General features: G+C 39.1%; 1 protein-coding gene across 4 annotated transcripts in view; it reads left to right on the top strand.

Moving 5' to 3' along the window:
• The window catches only part of RB1CC1 (RB1 inducible coiled-coil 1), a 68,337-nt gene that overhangs the window by 8,613 nt on the left and 38,562 nt on the right, over positions 1 to 21,162 (top strand). For 2 of the 4 annotated variants that reach the window (XM_079796057.1, XM_079796056.1), the window contains exons 2-8: positions 7,624 to 7,735; positions 9,077 to 9,197; positions 10,497 to 10,623; positions 10,804 to 10,974; positions 12,044 to 12,246; positions 13,862 to 14,276; positions 15,294 to 15,464. In XM_079796057.1, the coding sequence (XP_079652183.1) occupies positions 9,127 to 9,197; positions 10,497 to 10,623; positions 10,804 to 10,974; positions 12,044 to 12,246; positions 13,862 to 14,276; positions 15,294 to 15,464 (1,158 nt within the window). In that variant the 5' untranslated portion in view covers positions 7,624 to 7,735; positions 9,077 to 9,126. Of the gene's footprint in view, positions 1 to 7,623; positions 7,736 to 9,076; positions 9,198 to 10,496; positions 10,624 to 10,803; positions 10,975 to 12,043; positions 12,247 to 13,157; positions 13,577 to 13,861; positions 14,277 to 15,293; positions 15,465 to 21,162 lie in introns of those variants that run through there. The other 2 variants (XM_079796058.1, XM_079796059.1) reach the window with 2 other exon arrangements.

Here is a 21,162-nt window from a genome sequence, read left to right as displayed (position 1 = left end):
GCGATTGGTTGGGGCCCAGCCATCGCCCCACAGAGGGAGTCCCAGGCCACTGGCCAGCGGCGCGATCAATCGGGGGGCTCCAGAATCGCCCCAAAGAAGTCAGCCCAGGCCACCGACCAGTGGGCTGTGGTGGGTGGTCAAGGCCTCTCTGCGAGGGAAGCCCGGGTCCTGGGTGCTGGCGGCTGGAAGGAAGCCCGGGTCCCAGGTGCTGGAGGAAGCCGGTGCCGGCAGCCGGGGGAAGGAAGGCCTACTCTTGCATGAATTTCGTGCATCGGGCCTCTAGTTAGATAATAATGTTGCATCACTGTTAAATTTAATGATTGGATAACGTACTTTGGTTATATATGAGAAAATCCTGGCTGTTAGTAAACACATATTTCAAGTATTTATGGATAAAGAGACATCTATCTGCAAATTGCTTTCAAGTAGTTCGGGGAAATATGTAGATGTATGGGGCACAAAGTGGCTGAAATGATAAAGCAAATGGTGCACAATGTACACAGTTGGTGAATCTGGGTAGAAGATAAAAGGAAGTTCTTTGTACTATTATAACTTTTCTCTAAGTGTGAAATTATATCAAGGCAAGAAAGGTAAACTATTTAAAAGGAAACAAGAAAACACTTAGAATAATATAGTGATTATTAAATGTAAACAGAAATGTGCCTTCTTGTACTACTTTATTCCACCTTTGCAGGACAGGTCTTTTCTCATCCCCTATGACTCCATTTGACTATAACCCACATAGAAGCCTATTTTTATCAGCCAAATGTAAAGGAGGACCTCCTGCATGCCCAGTCTTCTTTCATGGCATTTATTACTTTTTTTTTTTTTTTTTTTTACTGCCTTTTTCTCCTTCAAGACTGAACTCCATCAGGGCAAAGATCATGTCTGTTTTGTTCACAGAATACCCAGTCCTGGCACATAAGCTCAATAAGTGTTTGTTCAATTTGGATGAATGGATTAATTAATCACTAGTATTCCTTCTATGTTGTTAGCATCCTTTTACTTGCCTAATCCTTCAGAAAAAAAGATGACTTCCTTTTAACCAATCTGTTTAATCCTTCACTCATCAAACCTTTATTGAGTACAGTCATGTGATTACCTGCTTATCTGGCTAGCTTCCTCTCTTGCCAGCTTCTCTCAGATTTGCAAGCCCTTTCTGGTGATGCACCCTCTGGCTACTCTTGTCAATGCAAGTGCCTTGTGTATTTTCCTCTCTGTACACTTCTTAGAAAGTATCGTGTTTATATGCCTACTTTTCCTGACTGCAGATATCACAACTTCCCCCCATTATTTTTATATTTATAGTCCCTAGCACATGAATGTACAAATTGTGTTTATTGAATACATTTTATTGAGTGCTTGTATTAGGCATTGTGATGGGTGCCATATATATATGTTGTCCTCTTTAATTTATAAGATAACCCTGTAAGATAGGGACTTCATTCTTCCTGGTAATTTGAGTTCATAGTAGTCCTGGGACTATTGATCATATACACTGAGTGGCCAGATTATTATGATCTCTGAACGCATAATAATCTGGCCACTCAATGTATATCCTACATAATAAAACGGTAATATGTAAATTACCATCACTCCGCTACGCCCATGATTGGGCCAGCAGGAGGCACAGGGGGCGGGACTCAGGGTGGCCGGGGTAGCTGATTGGGCCAGCAGGACGCTGAGCTCGCGCCAGTGGCGCCGCGAGCTCAGCGTCTGTGCCATGGCTGCGCTGGAGGCTTTCGAAAGGCCTGGTGCACCAGTGGATAGACAGCCAGCTCCCCCGCGATCAAAAGCCAAAGCGGGGGAGCTGTCTGTCTGTCTGCTCCGGCACAAGGCCTTTCGAAAGCCTCCGCCGCGCCGGAGGCTTTCGGAAGGCCTGGTGCACCAGCGGACAGCCAGCCAGCTGGTGCACCAGGTGCATGATTAAATCATGCACTGGGCCTCTAGTCTAATATAATAAAAGGCTAAAAATGCAAATTGTCCCTTGACCAGGAGTTCGACCAGCAGGCAGGCCGGCCAACTGCCCATGTCCCCTCCCCCTGACCGGGTTGGCCGGACCCCACCCATGCACGAATTCATCCACCGGGCCTCTACTACACACACACACACACACACACACACACACACACACACACTGAGTGGCCAGATTATTATGCATTCAGAGATCATAATAATCTGGCCACTCAGTGTATACTACTAGAGGCCCAGTACATGAAATTCGTGCACTGGGAGGGGGGGTGGTGTGTTTCCCCAGCTCAGCCTGTGCCTTCTCACAGTCTGGGACCCCTCTGTCCTACTGCCCACCTGCTTACTGCTCCTTACTGCTCAGCTTGTTGCTCCTTAGTGCTGCCGTGGAGGTGGGAGAGGCTCCTGCCACCACTGTTGCACTCGCCAGCCGTGAGCCGGCTTCTGGCTGAGCGGCGCTCCCCCTGTGGGAGTGCACTAACCACCAGGGGGCAGCTCCTGCGTTGAGCGCCTGCCCCTTGGTGGTCAGTGCGCGTCATAGTGACCGGTCATTCTGCTGTTTGGTCTATTTGCATATTAGGCTTTTATTATAGGATTATATTCTATCTCTAATATAGTGCATGATATACAGTAGGCAATCTGGGAATGAATAAAGTTATAACTCAGTAATAATCAAAGACAGTTTTTAAATATAAAATAAATATTAGCAAACATGTAAAAATATGATATTAAAAGGATGTAGTCAACTGGTTGACTAAATATATTGCCTGAGGAGTATAAATTGGTAAAGGAATCAATCTCCTAATAGCCTTAAAATATTTGGATTTTTTGACCCAGCAGTTTTACTTCTATAAATCTACTTTATGAAAATAATCATAAGCATAAGAAAAAAAGTGTATCTGTGAGATAGTAAGTATTAAGTTATGGCGAATTTACAAGTTGGAATGCTTTTTGGCCATCAATATTAATATTTATGAAGCATCCTATATAATAAAGAGGTAATATGCAAATTGACCATCACTCCAACACACAAGATGGCCGCTCTTAGGTGGTCAAAGATGGCCGCCCCCATGTGGACACAAGATGACCGCCACAAGATGGCCAGCAGGGGAGGGCAGTTGTGGGCGATCAGGCCAGCAGGGGAGGGCAGTTGGGAGGGACCAGGCCTGAAAAGGAGGGCAGTTGGGGGTGATCAGGCTTGCAGGGGAGGGCAGTTAGGGGTGACCAGGCCGGCAGAGGAGGGCAGTTGGGGGTGGTCAGGCTTGCAGAGGAGGGCAGTTAGGGGTGACCAGGCCAGCAGAGGAGGGCAGTTGAGGGAGACCCAGGGCTGCAGGGGAGGACAGTTGGGGGCGACCAGGCCAGCAGGGGAGGACAGTTTGGGATGACCAGGCCGGTAAGGGAGGGCAGTTAGGGGTGACCGGGCCTGTATGGGAGGGCAGTTGGGGACGACCAGGCTGGCAGGGGAGGACAGTTAGGGGCAACCAGGCCTGCAAGGGGGGGGGTGCAGTTAGGGGCAATCGGCTGGCAGGGGAGCAGTTAGTCGATCTGGCTGGCAGGGGAGTGATTAGGGAGTGATCAGGCTGGCAGGCAGAAGCGGTTAGGGGCAATCAGGCAGGCAGGCAGGCGAGCTGTTGGGAGCCAGCAGTCCTGGATTGTGAGAGGGATGTCCGACTGCCCTTGAGGGGTCCCAGATTGGAGAGGGTGCAGGCTGGGCTGTGGGACACACACACACACACCCCCCCACACACACCCTTGCATGAATTTTGTGCACCGGGCCTCTAATTTGTAATAATGTGGAAAGATGATTATTAAGTGAATGACAAGTAATATAAATGAGGATATACTGGTCATGGTCTGGTATGAAATACTCAAACTTTTAGTGACTTAAATTTATTTTATTTATTTTTTTATTAGAAAGAGAGAGAAATGTCGATTTTTTGTTCTATTTATGCATTCATTCATTCATTGGTTGATTCTTATATGTGCCCTTGGTGTATCAGGGTCATATTCTAAACAACTGAGCTACCCAGCCAGGGTGTTTTAGTGACTTTTAGCAAATAGTTTTGGCAGAGGACCTTGCTTATTGTTACTCACCCAAGGATCTAGCTCTGTTACTTGGAGGCTCTGATAATCAACTATATTTGTTACTTTAATCTGTTGGCTTCCTAGTCACTTTGTTATATTCATTTAAAAGATTTGGTGCTAATCTGTAGTATAACAGTGACATATATCTTAGCTAAGTAGAACTTGAGTATCTGTTCAGTTGGACCAATTCATTGTCAAGTATTTGAATGGTAGTGGTGGACTGATGAATGAAATGGAGCCTATTGTCATAGAGATAATGATGTTGGAAAATCTAGGGATCTTTCTTTGAGAACAACCTGAAGAAATTCTGTGATCGAAGTCAAGCATGTGACTTCTTAACAGTCTTTACAAGGATATAGAATAATGCTTTACTAGTATAGAATTATTCATTTTTATTTAGACATGTTTCAGAACTAGTTCCCAGGAATGTACAGTCCTTGTTTTAAAGAAGCTTGCTATTCAGTAGAAGTGTGAAATATGAATAGGAACATCAAAATATATGCAAGCATAGAAAGACAGAGTACATAGTTAGATATTGTGATTAAATCTGTGAAAGGAAGTGTGGGGCTTGAGAGTAGGGCAAGGGGGAGGGAGTAATGATAGCAGGTAGAGAAAGGAGGATTTTAGATAGGGAAAACAGCTCTGATGACTCAGAGACTTTTTACAGGAGTTTGAGTGTTTGGGAATTGTGAGGAGGATGAGAATGGTAGGTTGTGGTGGAAAGGAAGCAGCCATATAATGTTTGCTGTCTTATTGGATGTTTTTGTACTGGTTAAAGGGTTGAGAAGGTACAATTGGTCCTTAATTAATTCTTAGTTTTTAATCTATAAAATGAGGATGGTAATATGTGCCCACCACAAGGATTCTTGTGAGGATCAAATGTAAGAATTTTATTTAACAAAACATTTAGAGTAGTTGTCTAGAATATAGCAAATTCTCATAAATGGTAGCTGCCGTGAAAATAATAATCACAGCTGGTTTAAAGCAGCATAAAACTTTATTAGCCTAGCATTTAGAATGGTTTTTTGAAGGTAGTGTGGAGGTTGGTGGACTGATGATAGAGAAGATATGGAGCAGGTTGTAAAAGCTTTTGTAAAATTCCAGAAATCACTGAGGGCCTGATTAAGGCAATAGCAATAGGAATAGTAATAGATTGTAAATATTTGTGTTAGAATTGACTAGATTTAAGTACTTAACTGATGTTTATATATATAATCTGAGAAAGATGAAAGATCTAGGATAGCACTTGAGAGACTGGCTCAATGTAGACCCATCAACAGAAAGAAACAGTTGAAAAGTGAGTGGGTTAGGAGGCAGAAAAAAAAAAAGAGCTCAGTTTTAGAAATAATAATGAAATGCATATGGGAAAATTGGGTTTGTTGAGTTTGAGAGGAGTTAGGTAAATGATCCAGGTTTAGAGAGAGATTTGGGTTGGGTTTAGGAATCAGCAGTGGTGGTAAACTTCAGCCATGGGAGCATAAAAGGGGGAAGAACGATGGTTGAGATTTCACCCAAACACTGGAGAGTTAGCAGAGGAAGAGGTGCCCCAAAAGGGGTGCTTGGGTTATTTATTGAATTCTTATTATCTGTTAAGCACCATAAATACATTAACTCCCCTCTCCCCCCACTTAATTGTTGTCGTGTCCCTATGATGTGCAATACCCTTGCAGAGAAAGAAATTACCCCAAACTTAGCTGTCTAAAACAACACAAATCTATTATTTCACAATTTCTAGGCATGGTTTGACATATTCCTCTGCTTCAGGGTCTCTTACAGGATACAGTAACTGTGTTGGCTAGGGCTAGGGTCTGGTGTAAGGTTTGACTGAGGAATGATCTGTTTCCAAGCTCTTGGTGTTTGTCTAGATCCAGCTCTTTGCAGGACTGAGGCCTTCAACTTCTTGCTGGCTTTTGGCCAGAGCCCAACTTCATTTTCTTGCCATGTGAGCCCCTCCATATGGCAACTCATTTACTTCATCAAGCTGTTAAGGGAGGGAGTCAGTTGGCATGGTGGAAGGTATAATCCTCCTATCTAATAAAAGAGTAATATGCAAACTGACCATCATTCCAACACACAAGATGGCCGCCCCATGTGGTCAAAGATGGTTGCCCCATCTGGACACAAGATGGCCGCCACAGGATGGCTGGCGGGGAGGGCAGTTGGGAGGGACCAGGCCTGCAAGGGAGGGCATTTGTGGGGGACCAGGTCTGCAGGGTAGGGCAGTTGGGGTGGACCAGGCCTGCAGGGGAGGGCAGTTGGGGGGGGTGACCAGGCCTGCAGGGGAAGGCAGTTGGGGTGGACCAGGCCTGCAGGGGAGGGCAGTTGGTGACGACCAGGCCTGCAGGGGAAGGCAGTTGGGGTGGACCAGGCCTGCAGGGGAGGGCAGTTGGTGACGACCAGGCCTGCAGGAGAGGGAAGTTAGGGCAGCCAGGCCGGCAAGGAAGGGTAGTTGGGGGCGACCAGGCTGGCAAGGGAGGGCAGCTAGGGGTGACTGGGCTAGCAGGGGAAGGCAGTTGGGGCGACCAGGACTGCAGGGGAGGACAGTTAGGGGCAATTGGGCTGGCAGGGAGCAGTTAGGTGTCGATCTGGCTGGCAGGGGAGTGATTAGGGTGTGAAAAGGCTGGCAGGCAGAAGCAGTTAGGGCAATCAGGCAGGCAGGCAGGCAGGCAGGCAGGCAGGCGAGCAGTTGGGAGCCAGCAGTCCTGGATTGTGAGAGGGATGTTCGACTGCCCGTTTAGGCCCGATCCTGGTTGGGCCTAAACGGGCAGTCAAACATCCCTTGAGGGGTCCCATATTGGAGAGAGTGCGCCTGGGCTGAGGGACACAAACCTCCCCCCCTACACCCCTTCCCGTGCCATAATTTTGTGCACCGGGCCTCTAGTCTCATATAATCTCAGTAGCAATCGTGAAATTTCATCACCTTTGCCAGATTTTATTGATTAGAAACAGATCATAGGCCCAGCTCACACCCAAGGGTTGGTTGGGGTAGGGGGGAGGAGACAGGAGATGGTGGTGGTGGTGGTGGTGTCAGGATTTCACTGAAGTGTGGAGGTGGAGGGGCTCTCTAAGGCAGTGGTCGCCAACCTTTCGGACCTCATGGACCACTGGTTGGCAACTGCTGCTCTAAGGTACCATTTTAATTCCTATTATATATATATATATATATATATATATATATATATATATATATATATATATATATATAAAAGAAACTAAAATAGCTAAGTAACTTGTTCAAGATCATGTACAAATAATGGGGCCAGAATCATTCAGGCAGTCTGGCTCCACAACTCTGGGCTCTTTTACCGTTAACATTGTAAAGACTGAGAAATGCTGTAGGGTTTAGCAGTTTGGGGGCGTTCTTTGGAGACTTTTTGTTTGATACCTTTTAATGGAGTGGTATGGGTCCAAGTCACATGTGGTTTCAGTGAATGTGCAGGTAGGAAAAAGAGTGAGTAGAGATTACTCTTTCAGAAGGTAATTTTAAAAGGAAGAGAATAGTAACCATATATTGTCATCACATACTGAATTATTTTTCTTTATAATAATCCAGAAATTTTTCTTTTTCAGTTCACCGAGTTTAACCAGTAATGCCATTCAGTTGCCAATATCAAGCAAAACAAACATAAGCCAGTTTTAATCTTTTTAAGAAAAGTGGTAGTCCTTTTCACAGTGCCTGACGGTAAGTCACAGTTCCTATCTTTATAATAGAGTTTTTAATAGATCTAAGGCATTTAGAATAATGATTTGGGATGCATTCATTTAAAACCTTATTTGCCTTTTCTTTCTTTCCTGACAATTTCACTGTAGAGGCTATGTGGAAAGAATATAAAGATGCTAGTTTCTGGCAATTTATTGTTATCTTTCATTAATCTTAGGGATTTTTTACCTCCAGTTGTTAAAAAAAAAAAAAAAAAAGCTAAACATTGAATCTGTCCCTTTATTTCTGGGGGGGAGGTGGGGAACCTCCTGCCTGCGGACTGCATAAGGCCTAAGAAATAATTTGGTTTGGCGCTGCCAAGGCATTAAGGGTGAGTTAATTAGATAGCAGGCTAATTTTCAAGTTGATAATTTTGTATAGTCCGGGAATGATGTTATAAATATCCAAATGGCCCTTGGCAGAAAAAAGGTTCCCCACCCTGCTTTATTTTATAGATGTTTTACGTATATATGAGGTTTTGACTTCAAATAGTTAGTGGCAAAGTTATTTTAAATATTCTGATTTCCACACTCTACTGTTCACGAGGTGGTAAAACTATTAGAGCCTGAGTTTCTTTTTTCTTCTTTTTTTTAATATATATTTTTATTGTTTCAAAATATATTTTTATTGATTTCAGAGAGGAGAAGGGACAGGGAGAGGGAGAGAGAAATATCAATGATGAGAGAGAATTATTGATCCTACACGCCCCACACTGAAGATCAAGCATGCTACCCAGGCATGTGCCCTTGATCTGAATCGAACCTGGGACCCTTCAGTCCACAGGCCTACGCTTTATCCACTGAGCCAAACTGGCTAGGGCAGGTCCGAGTTCCTTCCGTGAAATATTTCTAACTCATAGTGCAGATGGAACTCAGGCAGCTCAGGAGAAGGAATTGGAACTAACTTATTTCCCCTAACTTGCAAGTTAGTGGCAATTTTTACTTGTTCTTTATAAGTTTAACCTAAAGACTTTATCGTTATAAGGAAAAAGTGGAGTTAAAAAGATGTTTGATCGAATTTTTAATTTTTGTTCATTTTATTTTGAATGTAGAACAGTGTGACATTAACACATAACTTTTTTAACCACTGGCCTTTTTGTTTAAATTATGTTTTAATGGTAAAACAGTTATGCATTTTACTCATCTCGTTATTATTTGTTTTTAGGCAACAAATTTACTTAAATTGTCCAGTTAGCCATTTTAAACATAAAAACCTATGTTATTTGGTGTTGTTGTTATTTATCTAGTACAGCTGTGCTGTGCTTTATGTGATGGTATTTGTATGTGTTTAAATTTGACCACTTTTCTTGTCTCTTTCTTTTAGTAACTATATCAGAGTGTGAGTATAAGCCCACAGAATCCAGAGAAGTCATCATGAAGTTATATGTATTTCTGGTTAACACTGGGACTACCCTAACATTTGACACTGAACTTACAGTGCAAACGTGAGCTGTATTTCATTTGTTCGCATCAGCTTTGCATTTTATACATGCAAAAACGTAACAGGAACAATTTGATTTGTGAACACTATTGCTTTGTTAAATAAGAGTAGTGATATACAAGTCTTAAATGCAATATTTCATCCCAGCATATTGTTATCTTTCTCTGAAATGCTAAAGTTAAAATCATTAAGTTGTGCTTTATTCTATTTGTGTGACTATATTATTCACAAGAAACAACTCACCCACAAACATACTGATTTCAACCCAAGTTATCAACTAGAAATAAGTTTTCATAGCTGATTTCTATTCTAAGTTTCACAGTTCACTGCTAAGGGGATTATTGCTAGTTATATAAAGCAACATGTATCAATCCCATGTTTTTTAGTAATTTTTAAAAAATTCCCTCATATGATTAAAGGCAATATTTGACTTTTAGCCGAATTAGTGGAAATCATGTGTCTAATAATTTTCCAGCTATGCAGGGGTTTCAAATATTTGATTAATAAATGTCCTCTTACATTTATAAAAATGGGGAGAAGTCTCAGGGGAAGAAAGATGTATTTTGAGGCCAAACGGAGGGGAATAGAAATAGCAAATACGGAGGGGAGGGGCAAAAGTAGGTTTACAGTAGTGAGTACAGTAAACAAGAGTTTATTGTATTATTATTATTTGTTATTTTTCATACGAATAACTATAAACCTACTTTTGCCCCACCTTGTATTTCTAAATCTGCTTATATTTTTATAGTGGCCATAATAGCAAAGACTTGATAACAAAATAGAATTTTAACACTGAAAATACTATAATTTATGGAATTAATAATCTTAATTTTAAAATGGAACTGTGAAATTATTAACTTAAAAAATTTTTTAGTGTTATAAAATACGATTTTACCTGTAAAGGAATGATTTTTGAAAGATAGGAAAAGGATATAATTTTCATATGGTTTAGATTTAATATATGGTTGTGTAATGTGATGTGGAGCTTTTATCATACATCCTATGCTTTGAGGATTTTAACAGACCTGATGCTAATCTGAGCATATTCCTTTGCTACATTATATAAAGAGCACAAAAATAAATGTCTACTGTCTATATTTCATAGACTCACTTTTAGATGTGGCACATGGCTTGACTTACTCACCTAAGATTAATTATGAAATTAATTATGAAATTCAATTAATTATGAAATCCAATTCCAGAAATAAGCTTATATCAGATACTTTTACATAGTATTACATTGATAATAAGCATATTTGTCATAGGGCTAATGTAAATAACTGATTTTTTACCTTTTTATTAGTGTTACAGATCTTAAGCATGCTATTCATAGCAAATACAAGATCGCTATTCAGCACCAGGTGCTGGTGGTCAATGGAGGCGAGTGTATGGCTGCAGATAGAAGAGTGTGCACCTACAGTGCTGGGACGGTAGGTGTCCTAGCAGCCCTTTTACTCAAACATGCTTCAGCTCCCTCAGATAGGGCACGGGGAACTCAGCGTTCAGAAGTAAGGCTTATCTGCTTCATGTATTGAGGGCAATGTGCATGTTTACTATTTGTAATATTTTACTTCAGTGTTGTTTTTTTCTTTGCATTTTTACTTTCATAGGACACAAATCCAATTTTTCTTTTTAACAAAGAAATGATCTTATGTGAACTCCCACCTGCTATTCCTAAAACTACCTTTTCAACAGAAAATGACATGGAAATAAAAGTTGAAGAGTCACTAATGATGCCTGCAGTTTTTCACACTGTTGCTTCAAGAACACAGCTTGCAGTGGTAAGATATAAGTATATTTTGAGATGCAATAATACTTAGTTACATCTAGTACAACTTAAAAAATTAACAACTGGTGCTTTTAACAAAATGAAGTCTTACACATATGGTAATATTTTCATGAATTATTATTAGTCATTTGTGAACATTCTAACATTTATTACTCCTAAAGCATTCAAATCTAAATAGCAAGGTATGTGGCTCAGTTGGTTGGAGTGTCATCTCATACACCAGAAGGTGGCAGGTTCGATTCCCAGTCAGGGCACATGCCTAGATTGTGGGTCAGTGTTTCTCCTATGTTTTCTCTTTTCATCTCTCTCTTCTCTTCACTTTTCTATTCTCCCTCACACCTTCCCTAAAATCAATTTAGAAAAAAAGAATATTAACTTATGAATCCAACACCCTTACCTTTTAAATTTAATGCTGTATGTTGATTTTTCCATATCGGTATCATATATAAAAATATTTCATCTTATGCTACTACATACATTTCATTGTATTGGCACAAATTATTTATGATAGACATTGAGGTTCTTTGCATTTTATTTCATAGTATTGAAATAAAAAAAAAACCCTTTGACTATTCTTTATTTGATTAAGCTCTTTTAAAAAAAATATTTTTATTGATTTCAGAGAGAAAAGGAGAGGGAGAGAGAAGGAAATATCAGTGAGAGAGAATCATTGATTGGTAGCCTTCTGCATGCCCCACACTGGGGATTGAGCTGGCAACCCATGCATGTGCCCTGACCTGGAATCAAACCATAACCTCTGGTTTGTAGGTCGAGGCTCAACCACTGAACCACACCACCTGGACCCATTTTACTTTTGATAGTTATTGCTGAGTTGCCCTCAGTAGATGCTTTACCAGTATATACTTCCAGCAGCAATGAGTTAGGTTTTTTTCTTCCTCCACTATTATAATAAACAGGCACAAGATAAACTAAAGCATTCCCTTAACAATGCTTTCTTTAAAATGTGTTCAGAATGCATTCATGCACACATGTAAGTACATATATAGATATGTGCACAGAAAACATTACCTTTTTTTACTGTTTTTTCTTTTTCAATGTAGGAAATGTATGAAGTTGCCAAGAAACTTAGCTCCTTCTGTGAAAGTCTGGTCCATGATGAACACCTTCAACACCAGGGCTGGGCTGCAATAATGGCCAATCTGGAGGACTGTTCAAATTCATACCAAAAGCTACTTTTCAAGTTTGAAAATATTTATTCAAATTATCTGCAATCCATAGAAGACATCAAGCTAAAACTTACTCAGTATGTGTGCCATTAAAATGGATAATAAGATGTTTAAAATATCTTTGCAATGTATCAGTAGGTTTTTTTTTAGTAATTAATATTTAAAGTAGGACATAATCAAAATTCATTTTTTGAAACTTTTATGATACTATTTTAATTTTTAAAAGAAACATTTTTATTGATTTCAGAGAGGAAGGGAGAAGGAGAGATAGAAACATCAGTGATGAGAATAATTGATTGGCTGCCTCCTGTAATCGGGCATGTAGCCTGACCAGGAATCGAACCATGACCTCCTGGTTCATAGGTGGAACTCAAGCACTAAGCCACACCGGCTGGCCGATGATGCCTTTTGTAGACTCCAAAATAATGGTCAGTTTTCTTCACCACATATTTACAGATCTCCCACGTTTATTGTTTTCTTTATGTAAAAGACTTAAAATACTTTTGACCCAAGAATCTTTGCATCCTCTCATCTTGCTAACAACTTTCCAATAAAGTAAAGGTAACATAAAAAAAATAACATATCTAATGGAAATGGAAAAAATGTCAAAACATTAACCAATCAAGGAAAATGTAATTTCCTTTTAAAATGTGGCCATATGATTTAGGCTTGCTAAGATAGAAAAAAGCCAATGTGTTGTAGCTCTTGTTTAGCTGGTTTTCTGGTTCTTTGTATATAAGCACACCTGATACCTTTTGCTTCTTTTTAAAAAGGGCTATAATGAATATGAAAATATAGCAATATTTTCTATTACATAGAAAATATTATGTGTGTGTGTGTGTGTGTGTGTATATATATATATATATATATATATATATATATGCTTTCAGTTTTTTGTGTTTGTTTAGTATTTTATTGCCTTGAATTGGGATTTTTTTCCATTCATTCATTCATTCATTCATTCATTCAAGTGAACCTTTAATAAAATAAAAGTTTCTGTTTTGTGGACTAAATCTTTAGAAGATTTGGCCTCAAGTTGATGATGGGACAAATCTTTGGAAGGAAAGGGAATCATTAATTAAGACTTGAAATATCTTTTAAAAGTTTATATAAAAACCTTTTCAAGTAACTATTTTTTAAAGAGTCACTTAGATATGTTAATTTAATGTAGGACCCGGAATAATTTTATATATATTTTTATAGAAGACACATCATCAAGATTTTATCTTTTACCTATGGCTTTTGACAACATATGTCTATTTTATTTTCAGGGTCTGATGAATGTAAGAGTTACCTTAATCTTTATTAAGATCGTTAATTTTATCCTGTGCTTTCAGTATGTCAGAAATACTTGATTGACTTAAAGATAAAAATTATCCTGAGGGACTGCTATGGTAAATCTTTTCTGTAAGTTTGAGTTTCTTATATCTTAGGTTTGATAAAAACCAGGTCTTCACTTATTTAGTGTGAACTGACAAACTTTACTTTATAATAGAATTTAAATGTGTTGATACCTTTCTCTCCATCTAACTAGGTTTCATTTAAAGAACACCTCCTAGGTTGCTTTACATATGTATAACATAATAGAAAGGTGGTAAGATTTGTGTAATAATAAAATGCTAATCTTTCAAAATGTTGATCTCTAATTAGAGTAATCCTGTTATTTTCCTAACAGAACTTTTATATTTTAAGTTTAGGAACTGCGGTTTCAGTAATGGCCAAGATTCCGCTGTTGGAGTGCCTAACCAGACATAGTTACAGGGAATGTTTGGGAAGAGTGGATTCTTTACCTGAACATGAAGGCTCAGAAAAGGCTGAGATGAAAACTTCCACTGAACTGGTGCTTTCTCCTGATACGCCTAGGACAACTAACAAATCCTTATTAACCTCATTTCACAAGTCAGTGGAACATGTAGCCCCAGATACCACAGATGTTGAAATTGGGGAAACTTGTCAAAGTACTGCTCAGCAGGATGAAACTTCAGTAGATGCTAAAGACAGAGATCTGCCTTTTTTTAATGTTTCTTTGTTAGACTGGATAAATGTTCAAGATAGACCTAATGACGTGGAATCATTAGTTAGGAAGTGCTTTGATTCAATGAGCAGGGTAAGTAATGTTAATTTGATATTTCTTATTATTTATATTATTTATACTAAGTATTTTATAAAATGGGAGAATGGGTATTGCGTTAAAATAGAAATAATGAGTTTTGGAGTAAAAGAAAATTTTGTTTTTTATAGGTTTTATTTACACTGATGATTTACATTCAATGAAATACACACATTCTTGAGTAGTTAATTCTATGTGTAGTTTTAATTTTGCCCAAGTTGAAAATATGAATCTATTTCAGTCATCTTTTTTTAGCCCTTTATCACCCTAATGATTTACAGCTAGTCTTTGGTTTGTACAATACTTTGGATTGGAAATGTGTGCACATTGGGCCCAGTTACCATGAAATTGAGAAAAGTGGGAAGATGTTCACATATGCACAAGTTTCAGTGCAAAGGAAGTGCTGCCTATATTTAAATAATGTCTGTTTCCTTTTTTTGTGGTGTCACAAATGCTAGCCTCTTATTAATTACACTAGAGGCCTGGTACATGGGATTCGTGCACTAGTGGGGGGCGTGGCTGGCTGTGGAAGCGCCACTCATCTGGGTCAGCTGAACAGCGCTCCCACTGTGGGAGCGCACTGACCACCAGGGGGCAGCTTCTGCATTGAGCGTCTGCCCCCCTGGTGGTCAGTGTGCGTCATAGCGACTGGTCAACCGGTCATTCCGCCGTTCGGTCACTGGGCTTTTATTATATACTGATGTGAGGATTGTATTCTTGATAATAACATTAGAATGGTTTATTTTTAACTGCTTTTGTATATTATCTGTGAACCAGAAGCTGTACATAAAATAAATAATTTACGGTCCTTTTGACTGTGTAGAGATCATGAAAGGCATCATGAAGGAGGTAGTATTTGTCTATGACCCTTACAGAGAGGCAGTGAAGGGCTTTAAAAGTTAGGCGGTACAATCAAGGTGAATGAAGGTCAGAAGTAGAGAAACACAGGGTTTGTGTGGATACAGTAGGCAATTCATTCATGTAGGAATTTATTCATGTGTCCTTGTCATTTAGCTTGATCCAAGGATTATTCGACCATTTATAGTAGAATGCCGTCAAACTATTGCCAAACTTGATAATCAGAATATGAAAGCCATTAAAGGACTCGAAGATCGGCTGTATGCCCTGGATCAGATGATTGCTAGCTGTGGCCGACTGGTGAATGAGCAGAAAGAACTTGCTCAGGTGCTTATTTCAAACTTCTCTCAGGAAAAGGAATTTGTAACTTTTCTATTAAGTTATTTTATGTGCAATATCAATTTGATATGTACCATGTTTTCACTTCACCCTTGAATATTGTGAATGCAGTATTATTGTTTCCATGTAATAAATCATGTTCTTAATATTTTGGTTTGATAAAATAAATTGAGCTTAGACTATTTTAGGTGACAACTGAAAGATAAACAATGAAAATGCTGTGAGCAGCTGAGAAAAAGGTGCTGAGAGAACATATCAAGCAGTCATTGTACTAAACATGTGAATACTTCCTGCTCCCCTCTCAAAAAAGTACACAGAAAAAATGAAATTTATAAAGGACAGAAGGAAAATATAAAATCTTAAAGAATTGACTAATACTTAGGCTTTTAGGTTTAATTTAATGCAGTGTTCCAGGAATTCTGTCAAATCAGGTTTATCACACACAAAAAAAGAGGGATTAATTAACCTAGACATTTTCTTCCATACAAGTGACTGTTTAGATCATCACAGCGTTGTCCTCCATCTACCCTGGCAGGCACTCTGGCGAAACAGTCTATAGCAGGCATCCTCAAACTACGGCCCGCGGGCCACATGTGGGTTTTTTTTGCCGTTTTGTTTTTTTTACTTCAAAATAAGATATGTGCAGTGTGCATAGGAATTTGTTCATAGTTTTTTTTAAACTATAGTCTGGCCCTCCAACGGTCTGAGGGACAGTGAACTGGCCCCCTGTTTAAAAAGTTTGAGGACCCCTGGTCTATAGCAAGAGTTGACTTTTAAACATGCTTTTCCAGTGGTGTATGTTCTTTCATTAGAACATACGAATGAGTAATCATTTTAATGGTTACAAATGTATAATTTGCTGATGGGACTTATCTTGTAATTTCTATACTCTCTCCTTTTCTCTCGTGATTTAGGATTCAGGCACCGTGCTGTGAACTGAATTCTTTTATTTTGTCTTTTTTGCACTGATTGGAACACCAATATAGTGCTGCAGTAGTCTGAGTTCTTGTTTAATTCCTGATCTATAGAAAGTGGCCAACATTTCAAAATTTTAATGTTTATAGTAGGTTTTTTTCTCTCCTTGTTTCAGTAGATACCCTTTCTCAGATTATGAAAGTTACATTTAAGTTCTAATTTTTAAAAATATTTTTAATTGATTTTAGACAGGAAGGAAGAGGGAGAGAGAGATAGAAACATCAATGATGAGAGAGAATCATTGATTGGCTGCCTCCTGCATGCCTCCCACTGGGAATCAAGCCCGCAACTTGGGTATGTGCCCTGACTGGGAATCGAACTGTGATCTCCTGGTTCATAGGTCAACCCTCAACCACTGAGCCACGCAGATGGGCAGTTCTAATTTTGAACTATATTAAGATTCGTGGAATTAATCTGTGTCATATATTGTCTTTTTTATGTATATCTGGATTTAGAGTAATATATTGGCAAATTGAATTATATTAAGTTGTATGTGTGTAGTTTTTATTTGTTATGTATTTGTCAGAGTTTTGGCATCAAAGTTATAGCTTCAAAGTTAAGTTGAGAAATCTTTTAATTGGAACATTTAGTCTGCTTATTTGTTGTAAATACTGAATATTTGCCTTTAAATCAATCATTTCTAATTCTTTTTTTAATTGTATGTCCTTTTTTGTCTCTGATTTTTGCCTTTTGGGTTATTTTTATTTTAAAATTTTGTTTTTTAATTCTATTCATATTAGCTTTTTTCCTTTTAAGTAATATTTGGTGTATAATATACATGGAAATGTCCTTTATTTCCTTTTAGTGGCAAATTTAGTTTTTGTCATTTGAAAATCTCTTTAAATCACCTTTATTTCTGAAGGATATTTTCTTTTCTTTTTTTAAATATTTTCTTTTTTTTTTATTTTCTTTTTTTTTTTTAATTTCTTTATTGATTAAGGTATCACATATTTGTCCTCATCCCCCCATTCCCATCCCACACCCCACACCCCTGTTGTCCTTAACCGCCGGTTAGGCTCGTATGCCTGCACACAAGTCCTTTGGTTGATCTCCCCCTTTATCCCCACCCTTCCCTACCCTCCCCCCGAGGCCGGACAGTCTGATCCATGCCTCCTTGTTTCTGGGTCTGTTCTTGTTCATCAGTCTGTGTTGTTCATTATTTCCCCTAGATGAGTGAGATCATGTGCTATTAGAAATACACTTATAAGAACCGAAAATGAGACAAGCAATAATGATTATGGTGACAGGCAAATGAATCAGTGTGTAGTGAGTTTCTTTCTGGGCCAACAGTTCTTTTGAGACCCAATTTCAATGTCCAACAGTTCCTTATGTGTACATGTCAGCACTGACATTTCAGTTCTGGATGGTGGACAAATGGTGGTAATGCAGGTCCGACTCTGTCTGGTTTGGTCCTGGGCAATCTGCAGTGATGCACAGCTGCTAACTGCTAGTATGGGAAGGCCACATCAGTGTCTTCCGTCTCTGGACTGCTTCTCTTCTGTCTTTATGGCTGGAGTAGTCCTGTCGATTCCTCTCTTGCTGGAATCCACATGGTCTCGGAGTTGTTTTCTGAAAATATACAAACATATTCTCGACCAAAAGTTAATAAAGGAATATTTTCTATAAATTTGACTGGGGATCCTTTTTCAATTTTTGCCCAAATGATTTTCCTCTGGCTTGTTTTGTCACCTTGTGTGTTTTTCATGGGTGTCTTGCTTTTAGCCTTACAATTAATTTTCTAAGGTATTAATTTTCTAGATGTAATTTACTTACAGGATATTTTTCCTTACATGATATTCCTCTACTATCCCCTCCTTTTTTGATTTAAATGTTAGGAGGCTTTTGAAAATTTTATAATGTAGTCTTGATGGCTTTTAAATTTTAATTTTTTGCACCATAATATTACTGTTTTAGGTTCATTATATGGTGCACAATTTTATCATGAGATGAAGTACCAATAAAAATTTTAGTTGACACTTTAGGAACACCTTTTTGTCCAGTACAATTAATTTTTCTAGAATATTCGCTTGTTTCAACTAGCCAATTTAAATTTGCCTGAAAACTTGACTACTATTTTACTGTCAAATTTATTACTCTAACACTAATCTTGTTTTACCCTGTAAATATTGGTGGAAGGGATTATTTGCCTTCTTGAGTAGGTCCTGAGCATTCCTGGTGGTAGGCTGGTTTGGTTTTTAGCAGTTTTACTATAATAGGACAAGATGTGGCTTTCTTTGTATTTCTCCTGCATTGTGCTTTTAGTACTACTTGAATTTGTGCCTTTCAATCAGTTCCTCTTCAAATCTTGATTTTGTATCTCTCCCTTCTCCTTCATTGATGCTAATTACACATGTATTAGACCTTTTACCTCGTCCTTTCCATTTACCCTTTTCTGTATTTTGTATGATTATATCTATCTGCACTTCATTTGGGATATTTTCTTTTGACCTATCAGTTCAAATTAGCTTTCAGATTTTTTTTTCAGGTGTGAATAGCTATTAAGCTATTGATTTGATATTCTTTGTTAATCTTAGCTCTAAACACTTTTTTATTTATATAGCTTCAAATTATCTACCAAAACATCTAGCCTTATCCATTATCTCTTTGAATACATTAAGCATATAGTAATTAAAGACTATATCTGTTAACCCCTTTATCTGTGCCTGTGTGTCTATGAATATTTTCTGTTGTTTCTTACCGATTTCTAGAGAGAATTTGTTTGCTTTTGGCATATGGTAGGGGCGATTATAATTTTAGATCATCACCTTAATCCCGTTTCAGAGATTTAAATGGGAAGTTGGTTTTCCAGTCCTTGTGATGCTTAGTCTATCAATTTCTTAGGATACTAGTGACCCGGTGCATGGATTCGTGCACATTGAAAGGAAATTAATTAGAAGGTGGCCAGTGGGGCGGGACTAGGCGAGACGGGCCAGACACACCCTGGAGCCAGTCTCCCATGGTCCCTCCTTGGTGTAGCTCGAAGGGCATCTGTGGAGTGAGCGGGTCCCTCCAACAGCTGGGGTCCCTTGGCCTGGCTTGTGGGGATCGGTCCGAAACCGGTTCTCCAACATCTCCCGAGGGGTCCCAGAGTGCGAGAGGGCACTCTGCAAAGTTGCTGTCGTACTGGGTGTGGAACGCAAACACAAGTGTGCAGTAAACTAGCTGCAGGGCTGATAGTGCCTCAGCAACAACATAACCCACAGCCGAAGGTGGAATCTCGAGGCCCCATGAGGAATTGGGCTCCTTCTTCTCTGGTTCAGGGGTGTGTCACCGAGAACCGCCGCTGTCAAATCACTGCAGCTCGGCAGCTCCTGCATTGAGCGTCTGCCCCCTAGTAGTCAGTGTGCATCATAGCTTCCAGTCGGACGGACACTTAGCCTTTTATACATATAGATGTCTTTTTGGGGGTGTGTTCCATTGTTATTTTATTTGGCAAAGTGTGTTCCATCGTCATTTTCTTTGGCTGGCACTGGTGTCTGATTTTTTATTTTCTAGCTCCATGAGGAACTATCAGAAGGATTGCTAACTTATTCTTAGCCTTGGGTTCTTCAGGCATCAGCAATTGTCTCTAGGGCAAAGCATTCCCAGTTGCCTAACTCACCTCTCCTGGTCTCCTCCTCTCCCTAAATCCTGGTGCTTTCAATATGTCTGACTCCTTCACTGCTTTCTTGGATATCTAATAACTAATGCCATGGGAAGGTTGGTTTACATTACCGTTACATCATAGTCTGCCATCACTAGAGGTAGAACTCTGAATTCTTGGATCTTTTTCTTCTCCAGTGTCATTCTTTTAAACCTCCATAGGATGAATCAAACAGTTTATTTAACTGTACTTCTTTTGGTAGTTATTTAGGTTATTTCCATTTTTTCTTATTACAAACATTGTTTTAATATCCCAGTGTATCTATCTTTATGTGCATATTCTAGTATTTCTTTAATTTATTTTTAAAAATATTTTTAAATTGATTTTAGAGAGGAGGGTAGAGAGAGAGAGAGAGATAGAAACATCAATGATGAGAGAGAATCATTGATCGTCTGCCTCCTGCACCCCCCCCACTGGAGTTCAAGCCCACAACCCAGGCATGTGCCCTTGACCGGAATCGAACTTGGGACCCTCCAGTCCACAGGCTGACGCTCTAATCCACTGAGCCAAACTGGCTGGGGCTTTTTTAGTTTATTTTTAATTTTTCTGTTGACATTCAGTATTATATTAGTATTTCTTTTTTTAATATATTTTCATTGATTTCAGAGAGGAAGAGAGGAGAGAGAGAGAGAGAGAGAGAGAGAGAGAGAGAGACATCAAGGATGAGAGAGAATCATTGATCGGCTACCTCCTGCATGCCACACATGCCCACAACCCGGTATGTGCCCTCATTGGGCATAGGTCGATGCTCAACCACTTAGCCATGCCGGTCGGGCTATATTAGTATTTCTTTAGGCACAGCCTAAAGAACTGAAACATTGCCAGGCACGCTTTTTTCTGATCTTTCTGTCTTGATTGGATCAGGTGTATTTTCTCTCAGTGTGCTGTATTACAAATAATGTGGTTTTGGTGTCAGGAAATCCTTTATTAATGGTCCAAAATTTAGATTTGGGGATTCTATATTTTTCTTGGATTCAGTAAAAAGTAATTAAAAACCTATTAAGACTGACAGGAGATAAAAGCATTACATTATTTTTAAATGGATTAAGTTGTAGAAAAAGTATAGCC

The sequence above is a fragment of the Cnephaeus nilssonii genome (assembly GCF_951640355.1).
Source record: "Cnephaeus nilssonii genome assembly, chromosome: 18".
Classification (NCBI taxonomy): domain Eukaryota; kingdom Metazoa; phylum Chordata; class Mammalia; order Chiroptera; family Vespertilionidae; genus Cnephaeus; species Cnephaeus nilssonii.
This window is presented reverse-complemented; position numbering and strand designations above follow the sequence as displayed.